The 17,649-nt window shown below is 37.0% G+C and overlaps 1 protein-coding gene across 1 annotated transcript in view; it reads left to right on the top strand.

Annotated features, from left to right (window-relative positions):
- Nucleotides 1-17,649, top strand: part of SLC35A1 (solute carrier family 35 (CMP-sialic acid transporter), member A1) — a 28,625-nt gene that overhangs the window by 9,558 nt on the left and 1,418 nt on the right. Inside the window, exons 4-8 of the mRNA XM_006773487.2 lie at nucleotides 10,058-10,217; nucleotides 10,398-10,550; nucleotides 12,773-12,839; nucleotides 14,454-14,630; nucleotides 15,054-15,188. Of these exons, the coding sequence (XP_006773550.2) occupies nucleotides 10,058-10,217; nucleotides 10,398-10,550; nucleotides 12,773-12,839; nucleotides 14,454-14,630; nucleotides 15,054-15,188 (692 nt within the window). The remainder of the gene's footprint in view (nucleotides 1-10,057; nucleotides 10,218-10,397; nucleotides 10,551-12,772; nucleotides 12,840-14,453; nucleotides 14,631-15,053; nucleotides 15,189-17,649) is intronic.

Genomic DNA, 17,649 nt, shown 5'->3' on the forward strand with positions numbered 1-17,649 from the left:
AGTGAATAATGAATTAGTGTGTCTGGAGGATTGTGAGAGGGGAGTAAAGGAGGAGAGATCAGAAGGATATCAAGAGCAACCCTATGGGCCTGTGAAGGATTTTGGATTTTGTTTGACCTTGTTTTATGTGTGTTTCTGTTTAAAGACACCTTATCTATACTTATAATAGGGTAATATGCAAATTGGCCGGGGCACTGTCACATAAAGACTGACCGGCAGGAGGGTGAGGCAGTGAGCTACGTGCGGTGGAGAGCCATGAGCGGCGGTGGGGGGGCAGCCAGCTGAGGCAAGTGGCAGCGAGCTACTTGCACACGTATTCGCAATATATGTTATTGATTCATTAGCATTGAACTCACAGACAACAACACTAGACTCATACCTGAACAAAACTTACCTAGTGTGTTCTTCTCTCTAAGCATATAACAGCCTTCTTGCACTAAGGAGCACTACAGTTTTTAGCACTACTCGTGGAGGCCATTTTTAAACAGTAAAATCACCAAAAAAAAAAAAATTAAAAAGCACAAAAATATAAAAAAATTGGCACTAAATAGACTGTGCTTGTTTACAGTATGAGCTGAAATAAGAAGTCAGAGTATTGCCTTTATTCTACCTCGGCTAGAAATGTGAGCATCAGGCCACTGAAAGTTTTTACAGCTCTACATTCCACCGATGATAAAGTGCTGTGAGGATCGAGTCTGGGATTACAAATACATTTTAGCATATTGGCAGATTCGCATACAGACGGTCCTCGGGTTACATTGGACTTGACGTATGTCGTTTTGTGGTTATGTCGCCATCTCCCATTTATTTATAAAAAAAGTTCTGTCATTTTGACATATGTACATATGTGCTTTATGTTTTTTATTATTTACCACAAGGTCAGGAATTATCTTTCTTTTAATTTTTTTTACTGTTTCACTTCATTACTGCTTTGTATGTGCGCCATGTGAGTGACGCAGATGCTTATGTAGGAATGGATCTCCGACGTAAACCAAGGACCTACTGTACACAGAATCCATGACTAATGAGGATCAGCTGCAATAGGCGAGAGTAAGGGAGGTGTCAAGAATCATCTTTCTTTGTATAGAAGAGTAGGTAAATAGAGATTTTGTGTTTTCTTTCTTGAGACAGTAGAAAAGCAGCTTTGAGGGAAGGTGATACCGACAATTTGGGGTAGGTATAATGTAAAATTTTAATGCCTCTGAGACATCCTAGTGGGCATGGAAAAATAGGTACAGAATAGGCATGCACACAACAGAGGTCTGGGCTGTAAAAATAAATATGGCAGTCCTTACCACATGTAAGTATTTAATCTCAGGATTAAAAGATTGTTAAAAGAGTGATCTCGTAAAAGTATTGTTTTCAATGTCCTTTGACCCCATATACATTAAAGAGTATTGTTTTCTGTACAGTATAACCAGAAACTACGGAATATAAAGAGGGCATACAATAGTAGTTGCAGTGTTTAGACAAATGAAAGTCAGCTTAAGAAATAACAGTCTGATATGAAGCAGTGTCCAATAATTTTATGAGTTAAGTGAAGCAGGATAGGTTTAAGGATAACTTCACTCCAGGGCCCAGATCAGGCAAATTAGAATCTTGAGTTCCCATGGAGCTACAACCAGGGATCCTTGTGAGCCTTTGGAGGCCTGAGGTCTGTCTCATTACTCTTCTCTAGTGTGAGAACTTTGAGCCTAGAAAGGGACTGATTGATGTAATCTTTGGCTAATGAATAGTACCTAATCAAATGTAATATCAAGGCTCCAGACCCAGTGGAAGGTCAGTCTCTGTCAGGCTTGGAAGTGGCCCAGAGTTTCTATACCTACAGAATCCTATTTGGACAGAACTCACAATTGCAATCTAGGTCAAATGGCTGACACCTGTTCTCTTTGGTTCTTTCTCTTTTCCCCTTACCTGGGCTAGGAGTAGCAGAACTGCATCCCTGAGGCATGAGTACCCTAATGTTCACATTATCAGATTGTTAAGACCTTTGTAAGCTGCATGGTATTGCTGGCTTGCCAAAACACTGCATGATGATAGCTTAATTTTAATTGCAAATCTTTCTTCTGCCCTACTTATTTATAATATTTTAAAAAGAACTAATTAAAAAATTGTAAACAGAATTGACTTGAAAATCTTTTCCCTTATGTATTTAGGATTTTTAGCTTCTTAGAAGAGATATAGACTTGCTTCAGTGAGGAGTGCCTGATATATATTGGGGAACAGATATCACAGACTTCATTTATATTTCTTCAGAAAAAAAGTAAAAACACCTTTCAGGTAGGGAAATGCATACCTTGGTGAGATCTCCAAGAAAATTGGGCAATAAATTATGAGGAAAATTCTTAAAATGTATCATTGCTATAATATATACCCTAAGTTAAAATTTCCTTAGAAAAACCAGAGAACAATGTTCTTTTTGGGGAGGGCTATTGTGAAAAATGAGGTTTTGAAACTAATGAGCAGATATCAAATTTCTGTGTTTTTTTTTTAGAGAGCAAGTAACTACTCTCTAGGATACCAACTGTTAAATCACTGTCAAAACATGTTATGTAAAGTGCTAAACATCCTCTTTTAAGATTGCAGCAACTAAGTTTGCTGCCTTCAGACGTTCAGGACTGTTGCCATTGAGAATGGCAGGCTGCCAGAGTGATGGTGTTAAGAAAATGTTCTTTCCTGTCTCCCCTTAAAAACAGGTGAGGGAAACATACAGGTAAATACAGCTAACTTTCATCTCATTCTCGTACCTCTTTAGCTGTATCTATCATTTTATCATCTGTGATGAGAAACTTTAGGCTGAGGGAAGTTATAATTTGTAAAAAATATCTAGAAAGTGACTGCAGTGATAGGAATAGAAGACAAGTTCCCTGATCTCTAGTGAAATTACTAAGCAGGTTTTTTTTTTTTTATTAACTAAGACAAACACTTAATAGCACTGTTAAATATCTCAATGATTTTCAGTAATTTTATTTTTTCTCTTTAAGTTTTTATTCCCAGATGTTAACATTTTACCATTCATGTTTTATATTCTTTCTATGTATGTATTTGTATTTGTGTGTATAATTTTTCCTGAACTGTTTTACACAAGATGCCATTTGTCCCTAAATTCTTTAGGGCATATTTCCTAAAAACAGGACATCTCTATATATAAAAGGCTAATATGCTAAGTGTCCATCTGGGTAATGACGTCATTTAGCAACGCCTGGCTTCCTCTCCCTACCAACGACTAGCCTCCTTGCAGTTTCTTCAGCCCAGGAACATGACTTCTTGCTTTATAGCCAGGTGCAAACATTTCACACTTTAACCAAATGTCTGTGAAGCATTTTCCCGTGCCTCATCTCATTTGATCTTCACAGAAGTCCTGGAGTAGGTAGATAGAGACTCAGTAGAATCCTATTTTCTTTTCATTAGCTGAAAAATGGAGATTTAGAAAGTTTAGAAACTTGACCCGACTGAAAAGAAGAAATGGTGGACCTTGAAAATGACTTCAGGTTTTCTCACTGCTCAGAATATAGTCAAACACTGCTGCAGTTAAATATTTTAGCCTTTGTTCTCCCTGCGTGAACTACAATAATAATCTGCTTTGTGTGATATTTACTGCTGTGTTGCTAACAATTACTTGAAAGACAAGTTGGGGTGCTTCACTGGGCTGGAAAAAGTTTAGCTAAATCAGAAAGCAGGTCTAATTAAGCAAGTTTATTCTATGTATATAAAAGGCTAAGTTGCCTCATGTATGCGTGATACATATAAAGCTCTCGCTGGCGTCAATCGCGTGCGTGTGTTTTGATCCGTTATTTTCCATCGTGAATTTGGCTGACACTTCTATTATAGAGAAAGGGTGAATAGTGATATTAAAACATTTCTTCTTAATTTCCTTTAAGTGTACATGAATCCGTGCACCGGGCCACTAGTTCTTACATGATCACACAATATCAACATCAATACAATACTGTTTAATTCACAGACCTTAGATGACCTTGCCAATTGCCCACTATTGTCCTTTAATAGTAAATTAGTCAGTTTACATCGAGTTGCCGTATCTGTAGCTTCCTTTAATCTAGAACCGTTTCTCCATCTTTTTTTTCATGCCAAGATGGTCAAGACTTACCTTGGATTTTCTCTTCCCCAACTCTGAAACCATACATTTCTCCAAGAAGCCTTGAAACTTTGTTCCTTTTTCTTTCTTTTTTTTTCAGAATGGTACTTAAAAACAAGAATATAGATACTAGGTGTGCTTATTGCTACTCGGGTATCATTGCTTCTAGGCCCTCTCAGCAGACAGAGCTAGGAACTATATGTATGTGCACATATACACACCTATCTGTGTATACATATGTATACATATATATGTCTGTGTGTGTAACTGTGTGAGTTACATATTGTTTGATACCTGTAATTCTGATCCAACACTGCAGAGTTGATCAAACCTTCCCCTTTTTCATATTTGTTCCCTTCTTCAGTGGTGGCGAGTCTGGCTCCCATTATTCTCAAGATATTTATTTGCTCAATTCTAGAACACATAAGTAGATTTAGAATTTCTAACATACAATGTGAAAAACAAACCTAACAAGTTCAGTTTTTGTATATAGTTCTTTTTGCCTTTAGTTTTAGAGCACATAGACTGTTTGGAATATTTGGGTTATTCTTTTTCTGCTTCAGTGTAATTTTGTAATTAAAAAAACTGACCAGTTCTTTTTAGTTTGTTAGTAATTAATTTGGGTTTTCCCATGCTTGTTGATTTTACTTATAATTTGCAGTAATTTTTGGAATGGAAAATATACCTATTTCAATGAGAAGATAAGTTAGAACTGCAAGAACATAATGGAGTATGGGGAAGAATGAATGGACAGTTACTTTGATAAATAAGATTTAAGGTATATGTGGTCTAATTGGTGAGTTTTAGTTATATGCGTGTGTCTATATATACACAGTATACACTGTGCTCCTCTTTATTTACCTTAGAGATTATTGTTCCATGTCAGTGCATAGAAATCTGTCTCGTTCTTTTTGAGAGCTGCATGGTTTTCCATTGTATGGATGTATCAGATATAGGAGTCTCTATTGATGGGCATTGGGTCATTTCCAGTCTTCTGCTACTACAAAAATGAAATAATTATCTTTTTACATACACTGTAGTGTACATGTATCATTACATCAGATCACTTTTAAATTGAGAAGGGAACGATTAAATTCTGTTTTGGTGAGGGGGCAAATTAATATTTTGGTGTTGTAAACGCTCTTATGTGAATAGTTAATTTCTAAAATCTTTGAATTATAAGTTACCAGTTTCTAAGTTGTAATCTCATTTAAACATAAAACAGTATAACATTTAAAATGTTTTGGTTCTTCATAAAACTAATCACTATTATAATTCACAGGAAAATTACTGGTTACTTCTATGATTTATTAAACCCTGTCATAGCTATTAAAACGGACAGTTTTGATTTAGTCTTTTGTGCTATGAAGAGAAGGAAATGAAAACACCTTCACGTTGCCAGAACAAAGTCAACTTTTTATTGTTTGCTATTCACCAGTTTATAAAATAAATCTAGTAGGATGTATAAATGTACATATACTTTGGGTGTGTTTAGTAATAAAACACATGTATCTTAAATCTTTGAGCTACTATCCACATAAGGCTGGAGGAAATTCTTTTATTATTTCAAGTATTACCTAGAATAATTAATGTAGCTATCAAATACTTATGTTGTAGATTATCCAGCCCTATTCTATTTCTCCTGCTGAGTTTACATTTTGACTGCCTCTTTGTATCCATGCTATAAGGGGTGTAGGGACATGTGATAGTAAAAGTCTTCTACCTCATATGAGTATTTTTGTCCTCATATGACCTCATTATTGGTTTTTATACCTGGCCCTCTAAGTCTTTTATGTAAGTTAATTATACTTAACTTTACAGATGATAGGAAATTTGTAAGATTTAAATTTCTTACGCTCATAAGTAACTTCTGCTGTGTTCCATTTAGCACAGTGCCTTGGTAACCTAGCCAAGGATTTTATGCCTCCTAGTAGTTCTCGTCAGATCAGGAGCTGGAAGAATGAGGCCTACTTTTGACCAAATATAGGTCAAAAAGAACTGATTTTTGATAGGAAATTTAGGATGGGAGGAGGCCTTGGAATCGCTCTGCAATCAATATGGAGCCTCAATTTCTTCAGGTAACAAAAGGCTGCACATAGATTTTGTTTTAGTGATAAAAATAACATTGTTCAAGTAGGAAATACGTTTATGAAAACTAGTATATGCTTTTTGACTATACATGCTTTCTCTTATCTAGCATTGCCATTTACAGAGTTAAATTTAATAAATTTGTTTTTAACAAAAGGTACTCATTAAGGTACTTGGGTAAATATGAAGGCATGAAAATGGAAGAAAAAATGGGCATTGGTTTTTCTTTTTTGGGGGGGTGGAGAGAGGGAAGGGGGGAGAGAGAGAGAGAGAGAGAGCGGCCATTGGTTTTTGTTACTTTTTATAGTATATTTAAGGCTGCAGTATATTTGTTTTTTTATTTTTTAAAATATATTTTATTGATTTTTTACAGAGAGGAAGGGAGAGGGATAGAGAGTTTGAAACATCGATGAGAGAGAAACATTGATCAGCTGCCTCCTGCACACCTCCCACTGGGGATGTGCCTGCAACCAAGGTACATGCCCTTGACTGGAATCGAACCCGGGACCCCTCAGTCCACAGGCTGACACTCTATCCACTGAGCCAAACCGATCAGGGCAGGCTGCAGTATATTTAGAATTGATCATTTATTTTTGTCTACTAAATAGTAAAAGGATTGATGATTACTAGTGTTTTCTGGAAGATATATTGCTGTTACTTTTTTTTAAACTGTAGTGAGTAAAGCTAAATATAAGCTTTCAGAGCTGTATTAATACATATGTTAAATTAAGCAGGATTTAATTTGATTAATACTGAAATCATTATCATCATCTTTAAAACTTTCTGTGTACTGATTCCCACATTTTCTTCTTTCTTATACCTATTTTTCTTTTATTCCCGAGCTTGTGTTTTCTTTTTACAAGTTCTTTTAGTATCCTCTGACATTTTTTGTAACTTTTTTCAAAATACCTTATAATTATAGTAGAGACCTGGTGCACAAAATTCGTGCAGGGGGGTGGGGAAGAATGTCCCTCAACCCGGCCTGCACCTCTCCAATCTGGGACCCCTCAGGGAATGTCTGACTGCCAGTCGGACATCCCTCTTACAATCTGGGACCGCTGGCTCCCAACTGCTCGCCTGCATGCCTGACTGATTTCAACCCGGCCTGCACCTCTCCAATCTGGGACCCCTCAGGGAATGTCTGACTGCCAGTCGGACATCCCTCTTACAATCTGGGACCGCTGGCTCCCAACCACTCGCCTGCCTGCCTGCTTGATTGCCCCCAGACTGCTCCCCTGCCTGCGGAGCCGCAGAACCCCCAGACCTCACTGTGTGGAGCGGCCGCCGGGCCCCTCCCCTGCTGTGCGCGTGGCCATCTTGTGACAACCTCGTGCTACACCACCTAGACTTTTATTACATAGGATAATATTGCTGTAATTCTGAGGTACTACAGTGAAACTTGAGCATTCTAGTAGTTAGCATTTTGGTATAGCTTGGCTTCTCAAACGTCCACATAAGCAAAGGAACCAGAAAAAGATGCTAAGACCTTACTGGCAGTGAGTAAGTAGTAGCTCCGAAGCATTGAACAAAAGATATAGTCAGAAGAGCAAAAGATCTGAAGGTTAATCCAAAACACTGTTCTCTACTGGTTTGTCACATGTAAGGAAAGGAGTACTCAGACTGGCTGGTGGTCTCATAGGGCCATGTTTTTGTGAAAACTGGGAAGTATGGAAGAAGAGATAAGAAAGGAGAAAAGTGACAGGGAGGAAAGGGGCTACAGCAGCCTTCATTATTGGTGCAGGTATGGTTATTAGAAATAGCAATAAGATCGTTAAGTAGCCCATATTCTGACAGGCAAAAGGGTACCAGTGATAGATCAACTGTATTCTCCCATTAGCCAAAAATTAACTTGATGCTGTTGAAGGCTTACAGTAGTTCTCAACCTTCCTAATGCTGCGACCCTTTAATACAATTCCTCATGTTGTGATGACCCCCAATTTCATTGTTACAAATTGAACATAATTAAAGCATAGTGATTAATCACAAAAACAATATGTAATTATATATGTGTTTTCCGATGGTCTTAGGCGACCCCTGCGAAAGGATCGTTCGACCCCCAGGTTGAGAACTGCTGGCTTAGAGTATCTCTAATGGGTGAAGGTAAATGGTATTGCCCATAGCAGGAGATTAGGGAAAGGAAAAATAGTGACTATACTAGAGTTCGGGGAGTCTTAGGTGGGAGATCAGTGGACATGGAAGGAGGTAGAATGTGGGAAATGGGTACAGATGGGTACATCTCAGTAGCTCCTTGGGGAAGCACTCTGAATATGTCAATATATGTCAGTATTTTAGAAGGGCATTGAAGGTATGGTGAAAGCAGTATTCTATACTTCACAAAATCTGTAAGATTTATATCTCTACTATCATATAATTGCTTACTAGTGAGAAATGACATTAAGGAAAATGTTGAATTATGTTTTCTAATACATCAGCTTGTTAATGATGGTTAGAACTCTGATTATTTTCTCTTTAATTTTTTCTTCAATTTTATAATTGAGGGAAAACATTCTTTGAAAAATTCTTTATACTCTGTTTTAAGATGTTGAGAAAGTGTATAGGACACCTTAGATTTGCACTAAAAGTAATTTAAAAAAGAATGTGAAATGTTTAAAGGGCCCATCTTCAGATCCTTAGAAACCCCTACTCTGTAAAATTTCTCAGAGTGACCTTTCTGGTATTTTCTGCCTCCTCTGTATGGATTGCAATCTCCCACCAAGCCATGTGTGTTACTTGTCAGCATGTAGATTTACCGTTGGAGCAGGGTGAATTTGGCAACAGCGGAAGATCTGTAACGCAGGTTATCTTTTGTTTCCGTGGCCTAGGCCAAATTTCCTGCCTTACTTAATTAAGCACTTAAGCATTGTCTTGGGGGCTGGAGTGTTGTACTCTGGATAGGTATAGGTAGTCAATTTAACATTATGGACTTTTTGCTCCCCTTAGAACATTGATGATTATTTCTGTAGGAGAAAAATCAATTAGTGATTGTCGATTCTAGTAAGTTAACCATATCAAACTTGGAGTTGAAACAGGTCAACAAAGTATTGTGGTCCTCCTAAGTATATTGTGAATTGCAGTTAGGCCCTTTTGATAAAGTACTTTTTTTGGTGTGATGCTTATTATGATTTACAATGGGAGAAATAAGCCAGATTATCTTGTTCCTCCTGAGGAAAAATAAGAATAGTTAAGAGCATGGATAATCAATATGCAGTCAAGTAGTAAACTTTATATTCATTATAGTTTTTGTTGGTATTAGTTAGTTACAGATTTCCTGCAAAATTATAGATAGGTACTTGAGTTTTATGAGAACATGCTTAAAAGTTGATTGTCTACTATACTTCATAAGCACTGAGCTAAGTTGCAAATGATATTGACCTGAATCCATCAATTCCTATCCCAAGTAACTTCCATAGCTACCAAAGCCTTTTTCTTTTAAAATTTAAATTTATTGTAATAAAAATAAACTTTAAAAACGGATATGCAACCTGATTAAGAAATAGTCAGGGTGAACTTGATGTAATGGCAGCTAAAGTGTCAGGGGTTAAATTAAATAGGTAATCGTCAGCATTTCAGGTTTCCTTCTGTCTTATTATTTATTTAATATACTCAAAAATCCTGGAACTTTTATCAGAGGCTAACAATGGTAAACCTGTTTTCATACTTTCCCAAAGAGAACTTATAACTGCTTTTCTTTTATGCAATTGTTGGCATTTTTTAAAATCTAAAATTAGTTGAAAATTATAAAGACAGAATAAATTTGCTAAATTAACATCAATGGACTTTATATAGTTATTCTATGTGTGAAGAATTCTTATCCAAAGGATGCTCTTTAATTTTCCTCAACTCCTTCTCCTTTCCTCCCTTTTGTTTTAAAAGAGAAACTGGTAGTCTGGGTAGATTCAAGACTTCGTTAAGAGAAAATGTATTGGGGAGCCCCAAAGAACTGATGAAGTTAAGTGTGCCATCATTAGTGTATGCTGTTCAAAACAACATGGCTTTCCTAGCTCTTAGCAACCTGGACGCAGCAGTGTACCAGGTAAGTGGAATAAATGATAATGGAGAGCAGAATCTTTAAAAATGTTTTTATGGTGAAATTATTTTTATTAACCCTTTATCACATTATCAAATGTTTTTCTCAATAATTCTATTAATGATATCAGAAATAGTGGTGTCAGAGATTAATGTTAAGGTCATTAATTCATTATTTTATTTCTAGGTGACCTACCAATTGAAGATTCCTTGTACTGCTTTATGTACTGTTTTAATGTTGAACCGGACACTCAGCAAAGTACAGTGGATTTCAGTTTTTATGCTGTGTGGTGGAGTTATACTTGTACAGTGGAAACCAGCTCAAGCTACGAAAGTCATGGTAAGAAACAAAATGCTTACCATAACTAAAATAGAAAACTTCCTGTGTCTTATATACTTTAGTCACATTGATGATGAATACAGCACCATTATATTTCTTTGATTGAAAATATTTGCTCTATTTATAGGCTTTTAAAATCCCGTTAGTGTATTACTAAGGATAATGTAATTTATTGGCTTTCTTTGTTTTTAGAGGGGAATATGTATAAATGTTTGAGATGGAAGGTTCTTTAATGTTATGGATGACAAAACTGAAGTCCCAAGAGGTGAAGTAACCTGTAACTAAAATTGTGACTTCTACCAAAGTGTGTATGTTCAGAACTTTTAAGCCTCGTTAAGACATTTTCTCAGAAACACTGGGCAAGGTTTTGTCCATCTAGTTTTCATCTCTCTGTACCCCCAACTTCACAGTTTTTTTATCCCCCTTTTTAAAATCCTTACCTGAGGATATGTATATTGATTTTAGAACGTGAGGAAGGGCTCGGGGGAGAGAAACAATCGATTGCCTATCATGTGTGCTAGACTGGGGATCAAACCCCCAACCTAGGTATGTGCCCTGACTGGGAATAGAACCTGAAACCTTTTTGGTGTATGAAATGGCACTTGAACCAACTAAGCCACCCAGACGGGGCAGTTTTTTATCCTTTTGCATATACTCCCACTGTCAGTCATAGAGATTAAAGGGTAGTGTTTTTACTGATAATTGATAGCTAAAATAGGGCAAAATGTGTACTTTATTTACAACTTTTAGTTTGTTAAGAGTTAAATGTTAAGGTACATACCTGAATTTTTAAAAATATTATACGCTTTAATTGGTTATTTTCTTAAAGAGCTGTAGGAAGTGGAACTCCAGTGAATGACTTTCTACGATGGAAGACTCTTCAACTTTTAATAAATGCAAGTTCTTTTAGGAATTTAGGGCAGCTGGGGATGTAAGGAGAGCCTATAAAAACAGGAAGTCAGTTCCTTTTTAGGTAGTTCCTTTCTAGTCTGGAGGAGATTTCTCCCCCGCCCCCCCCCCAAGAAAATGAGTTTTAGATTAATATTTATTGTCTTGACATGTTTAAACATGCTCATATTCTTGGTGACATTTCAAAACACTGATCAACCATGCACTGCATATTGAACTCAGTTGTAGACTTTCAAAGAAATTTGTTGGGAAATAAGGCCAATATGTAATTAAAAGTTAAATGCGAACTTTAAGTAATACCTCACACCATTAGAAAAGATGTTGGGTCCACCTCACATAGGTAATGTATGTGAAAAGTTTAGTAAACTAAAGCAGAGTTTAGGGCAGCTTATCCTACTTTTGGATCCCTCTAGAGCAGCAATTATCAACGAGTGCCACAAGAATTTTTAAAACATGCAATACCTGACTATTCAGTCAGGGGTACTGACCTCTTTTACCTAAGATTTTGAAATTAAAAACAAAACAAAAAAACAAGACAATGGCCAACACAACCATAGCTGTCTGGTGTGAGTGAATCAAAATATTATTTTGTCAGATCTGCAAAAGTTATGTTTTTTTGGTGTATTTTGGAATTTTAGTAGTTTATGTGTGCCATGAGATGAAAAAGGTTGAAAATCGCTGCTCTAAAAAATCTTTTATGCTTTAAACAGGGTACAGCTTCCTGTAACTGCCTCATTGTTCTTCGTTCTTGTCAGAATAACTCAAATTCCTACTATCTCCCACATAGTCTCTGAATGTTTGAGGACAGTGTTACATTCTTCCTCTCCAAGTCTTTTTTCCTCATTGAGACAACCTTGTGGCTTCTTTCTAGAATTTGGTTTCTAGAGACTTCCCGATTCCTGCCTCCTGCCCCAATACTTCCCTGTATTTCTCTTCTAGATGTATTCATCTGTTACCGTTCCTCATTATGTCCTAAAACTTTACACTATCTCTAGATGTTGACTGAGCAGTGTGAGATGTAACTTGCTAATTAACTTTGTTCTAAATACTAGAGACTTGTTAAATCAAGATTATATTTGTGTTGTTTTTTTTTTTTGGGGGGGTATTCCATTCTATAACTGGTTATAGCTATACGTCTTTATCTCTATTTGTATTATTTCAAGAGTTAGGACTATAGAATAGCCGTGTCTAATATGGCAAATACTTTAAGTAAAACTGTAACACAAATTTTGGGGTTCATTTATTTCGTCTCTTCTCTTGGATGAATTCTATTTATTATTCACTAAAAATAACTTAAAACATTATTATTGCAGGTGGAACAGAATCCATTTTTAGGGTTTGGCGCTATAGCTATTGCTGTATTGTGCTCAGGATTTGCAGGTAAATCATAAAAGCATTTTACTGTTACCCAATTTTAAAAATATCAAGCTTTAAATAGGGATTTAGTTTATCTTGTTTTATTATAACATTTTATTTCCATTAAAGCTTACCTATAGTTTAGTTTATGTCAGCTATTTTTCCAATAAATGCATGGTAGTGTTTAACTCAGTTCAGACCTCAGTCTTTACTCATACTTGCAGTTCTTTAAGAACATACTTGTTCTTGACCATTCTTAGTCCAGCCCAGTATTTGTTTTTCCCTCGTAACTTCAAGTTCTTCCTCTGCTTCAACAGGGAGAAAAAAGGGGTGGGGTGGAGGGTATCAGAACACTTAATACATAAAGTAACAGCCAAAAACGGAGGGACAAGAATCAAAATCACTAACATCAAATAAAGAAATCTGGAATTGTGTAGAGACAGCCATTCTGCACTCAAGAGACAGTATATGAATGTGTAACATAAGAAATAAAATGTGTTTTAGAGACTAAGAGTATATTAGTTGTAGCTATATGACTTTACCTCTATTTGTATTATTTCAAGAGTTTGGACTCTGCTTTTACTTTTGACTAGGAAAGTAGGCTGGATATGGAAGTGAAATATTGATTATAAAAAAAGATGTTTGATGAGAGGGGAATATCTAAATTTGGGAACATACCTAATGATAGCATCATGCTAAATTTTTATTCTTAGTAACGAGCAAATTAGAAACAAAATTGTGTTGCCCCCCACCCCAAATAATATACTATTTGATTTTTTAGCATTACTTTTAACAATTAAATGTTTGTGTCCAACATTCTAGTTAGTTCAATTTCTTAATAAACAGTTGAAGAAATGGTGAGTGGCTTACTGTCCCTCTATACTGGAATAACTGAGCACTCACTAGTTAAGTGGTTTTCCCAGATAGGAAATTCATAGGTGGAAATTATATGTTTTTCCCCATTTTCTGGCTCTTCCCAATATGTTTGTCAAAATCAATCTTGTTTTTCATTAGAATTTTTAGTGGATTAGTACTTCAGTGGCGATTTCTAAATCTAATTCACATGGTATTTATAATTAAAATCTTCAATATCTTTGTTAAACGTGTTCATTTCAAGAGTAAAACTTACAATACTGATTGGGGGTGGATGGGGAGGTGTCATGCGCTCTTTTAGAGTATCTGAAAAAAGCTGTGGTCGTCCCAAACACAGGAAAATGCAGAGTTCTTGGTCCTTCTGACATTGTGTGTGAACGTGGCCTGGGGAGCCTTGCTTTAAAGGCAAATGGCTCCACTCAGCAAGTTCTATTAAAATTTCATTTTGGTTGTGTGACTCACTCTGAAAAAGTCCCAAGTGGTGATTATACAGGTTACTTTGCAAAGCTGGGAATATTCACTAATAGGCAGATTTTATAAGGATGTGATTATGATATTGACTCTAATAGTATAGTTTTCCAGCTGACCAAAGCAAGTCTTCTTATTAGCATTAATAGAGTTTTGTGATGTATCTTACTATAATAATGGCAGAAACTGTTCTTAACAGTAATTTAGAGTCCTGTTAAATGCGAGTTAGGAAGTTCTTTTTAAGTTAATTTCTAATAATATCTTTGTCTCATATTTGCATGTCTAATTTTCTTTTAGGAGTGTACTTTGAAAAAGTTTTAAAGAGTTCAGACACTTCCCTTTGGGTGAGAAACATTCAAATGTATCTATCAGGGATTGTTGTGACATTAGTTGGCGTCTACTTGTCAGATGGAGCTGAAATTAAAGAAAAAGGATTTTTCTATGGTTACACATATTATGTCTGGTTTGTCATCTGTAAGTATCCAGGAATCAAAGGTTCTGGGTAGACCCTTAAAAAAAAAAAGTCAGATGTCTATTTGAAGCGTTTATAGCATTTTAAAGTTGTTCCTTTATATTGTGAACACTAGTTTGAAAATGTAATTTTGGTTTTATTGACTTAATTTTGTGGCATAGCTGTCTCAAAGCAATCTTGCTTTCTTAATCAGAATTATCTAATGTGTTAGCAATAAATGTGTACAATTTAGTAGTGGACCACATAGCCCTTTGGGCATCTGAAAAACAGTTTTGTAGGAACTATTGCTGAATTTTAATATAACTCTCTCAGGTGGCTGCTTCTAAGGAAAATAGTATGGCACCTTTGAGGATGAAAATTTCCTTACCATCATAGAATGTTTCATTTATTAGCATGTTAACATTTTCTTTCTTTCTATATACAAGTTCTCGCAAGTGTTGGAGGCCTCTACACTTCTGTTGTGGTCAAGTACACAGACAACATCATGAAAGGCTTTTCTGCAGCAGCAGCCATTGTTCTTTCTACCATTGCTTCAGTGCTGCTGTTTGGATTACAGATAAGTATGTCTTAGTTTGTATTTTCAAGTTTTTAACATGGAAAAGCCTCTCATTTCCTTGATTTGTCTTTTAAATGTGGCATGGCCATGGTGTTTTACAGAAACTCCTAGTTTCGTTATAATTTATTCTACAAGTGCTGCAGTTCATAGTTGTGTGGAATATGGGTCAGCAGTACTTAGGTGTTAGTTTTTAAATAGTTCTAGAGCTTAAGCTGAGGGGTGCTCATTCTGTATGAAAGTGAGGGGGCTACTGTTAAGCTTTTTTACAGGCAAGACCTCCCAATTCCCCAGATGTTAGATAAGACAACTTAAGTGCTTCAGGGAGAATATACTATGATAAGATACATGTGGAGATAAGTATAAGGACTTTCAGAATTTATTACTTTCAGCAATAGAATTAGAATAAGCAAGGCTTTTTGAGTAAAGAACAGACAGATTCTTTCATTTCCCCCTTAGTTTGTACCTTCCTAATTGTTTTGGACTTGGGTGCGAACTGATTTTGAAATTACAATTCAAATCTAAATGTTCTATTCTCTTTTATAAAAATATCTTTGTTTCATTTAATATGTAACTGATATAAAATTCATTACTATAAGACTATGCTAGTCCTCTTAATACAGTTGTCCCTAGCCCACACCCAGCATTAAGTTGGGTCTCTTATTTAAGCATTGATGCTGACTTAACATTTAAGGGGGTTTTATGCTGTAATAATAATTTTATTTAATAATACATGAGGAAAATTTGTCAAATATCAACACTGAAAAGAAGCATGTTTATATTTCATTTAAAAATTGACTCCTATTATAAATGCAAGTAGAGGAATACCAACCTTGTAGACATCTTAGAAAACTATTTTATAGTACTAGAGGCCCGGTGCACGAAATTGGTGGACTGGGTGGTGGTGGGGAGGAGAGAGTGCCTTAGCCTGGCCTGTGCCCTCCAGAGTCCAGGAGCCCTGTGATTGATCATCCCAAAGAGGTAGGCCCTGCCCATCTGGCCAGGGCCCTTTGATCAATTGCCCCAAAGAGGGAGGCCCACCAACCTGGCTGGAGTTCCATAATGGATCACCCCTGCAGAGGAAGGCCTCGCTGCAGTGCCACCTCGGCCTCCCTCTTTGGGGTGATAGATTGTGCCCCGCAGAGGGAGGCCCCGCCTACCTACCGAAGCCCGCCAGTCGGTGGCCTGGGTCTCTCTCTTTGGGGTGATGATGGAGCTCCCCAAATGATTGTTCCGGTGGCCTGGGCCTCCTTTTGCAGGGTGTTTGTGGGGCAATGGCCGGGCCCCAACCAATCACATTGCACCTGGCCTTACTGGCCTGGTGTCATAGGGTGTTCGCCCGGAAGGTGGTTCTGCTGTTCAGTTGTTCAGTCGATTTGCATATTATGCTTTTATTAATATTGATGGCTCAAATTTTGCCTGTGCTATTTATTAACTATACAACCTTGGGGAAATTATTTACCTGTGTCTCAGTTTCTTCATATGTAAAACGGGAATGGTAATAGCACCTACCTCCTAGTGTTGTTTCAGGGAAAGTTCTTAAAAGTTCTTAGAATAGTGCCTGCCACGTAGTAAGTATTCTGTATAAGGTCAACCATTTAAGTGTCAGGTATAGGCCCTCCTTTAGATATTTTTCTTACCTGATTTGGGTGAACTTTTAATTGAAGTTCTGATCCATCCTTATGCTCAACAAACCCTTATGACTTTGCTCCTAAATAATACAGTGGGGCCTTGGCTTACGAGTTTAATTAGTTCCGAGACTGAGCTCGTTAACTCAAATTACTCTATCAACTAAATGCAAAAAATTGGCCCAGAGACAGCTGGTATCTCAAAAAACTCGTTAGTCGGGACACTTGTAAATCAAGGCCCCACTGTACTTGGGAACAGTATAAAATGACTTTGGTCAATGTTCTGTGTTAATGATGGTCAAGGAAATTAGACTGTCATAGCAATCTTCCAGTTTCTTATTTACTAGAGGCCCAGTGCATGGATTCGTGCACAGGTGGGATCCCTCGGTCTGGCCTGCTGGCATCGGGCTGAAACCAGCTCTCCAACATCCCCCGAGGAGTCCTGGCAGGCCAGGCCGAGGGACCCCCACCGGTGCAGGATTGGGGCTGGCCGGGGGTGGGGGAACTGAGGGAGGGCTCCAGGGCGTGTCCAGCACTTCTTGTCCAGTCCTGATTGGCCGGACCCCAGCAGCAAGCTAACCTACTGGTCGGAGCATCTGCCCTCTAGTTAGTGGTCAGTGCGCATCATAGAGACTGGTCAAACGGTTGGTCACTTAGCATATTAGGCTTTTATTATATAGGGTTTTCATTCCCCTTTTTTGAAGGTAAAGCTAGTCTTTTCTGGTTAGGGTTGAACTAAAATCATATCTTGATGGCATTTCTTTACATGCCATTTTGTAAGCTGTTAAGATTGTACTCTATATAGAATGGAGTACAGTTTTGACATAGCATTTATTTATA

Source organism: Myotis davidii, unplaced genomic scaffold, assembly GCF_000327345.1.
Source record: "Myotis davidii unplaced genomic scaffold, ASM32734v1 scaffold185, whole genome shotgun sequence".
NCBI classification, from domain to species: Eukaryota; Metazoa; Chordata; class Mammalia; order Chiroptera; family Vespertilionidae; genus Myotis; species Myotis davidii.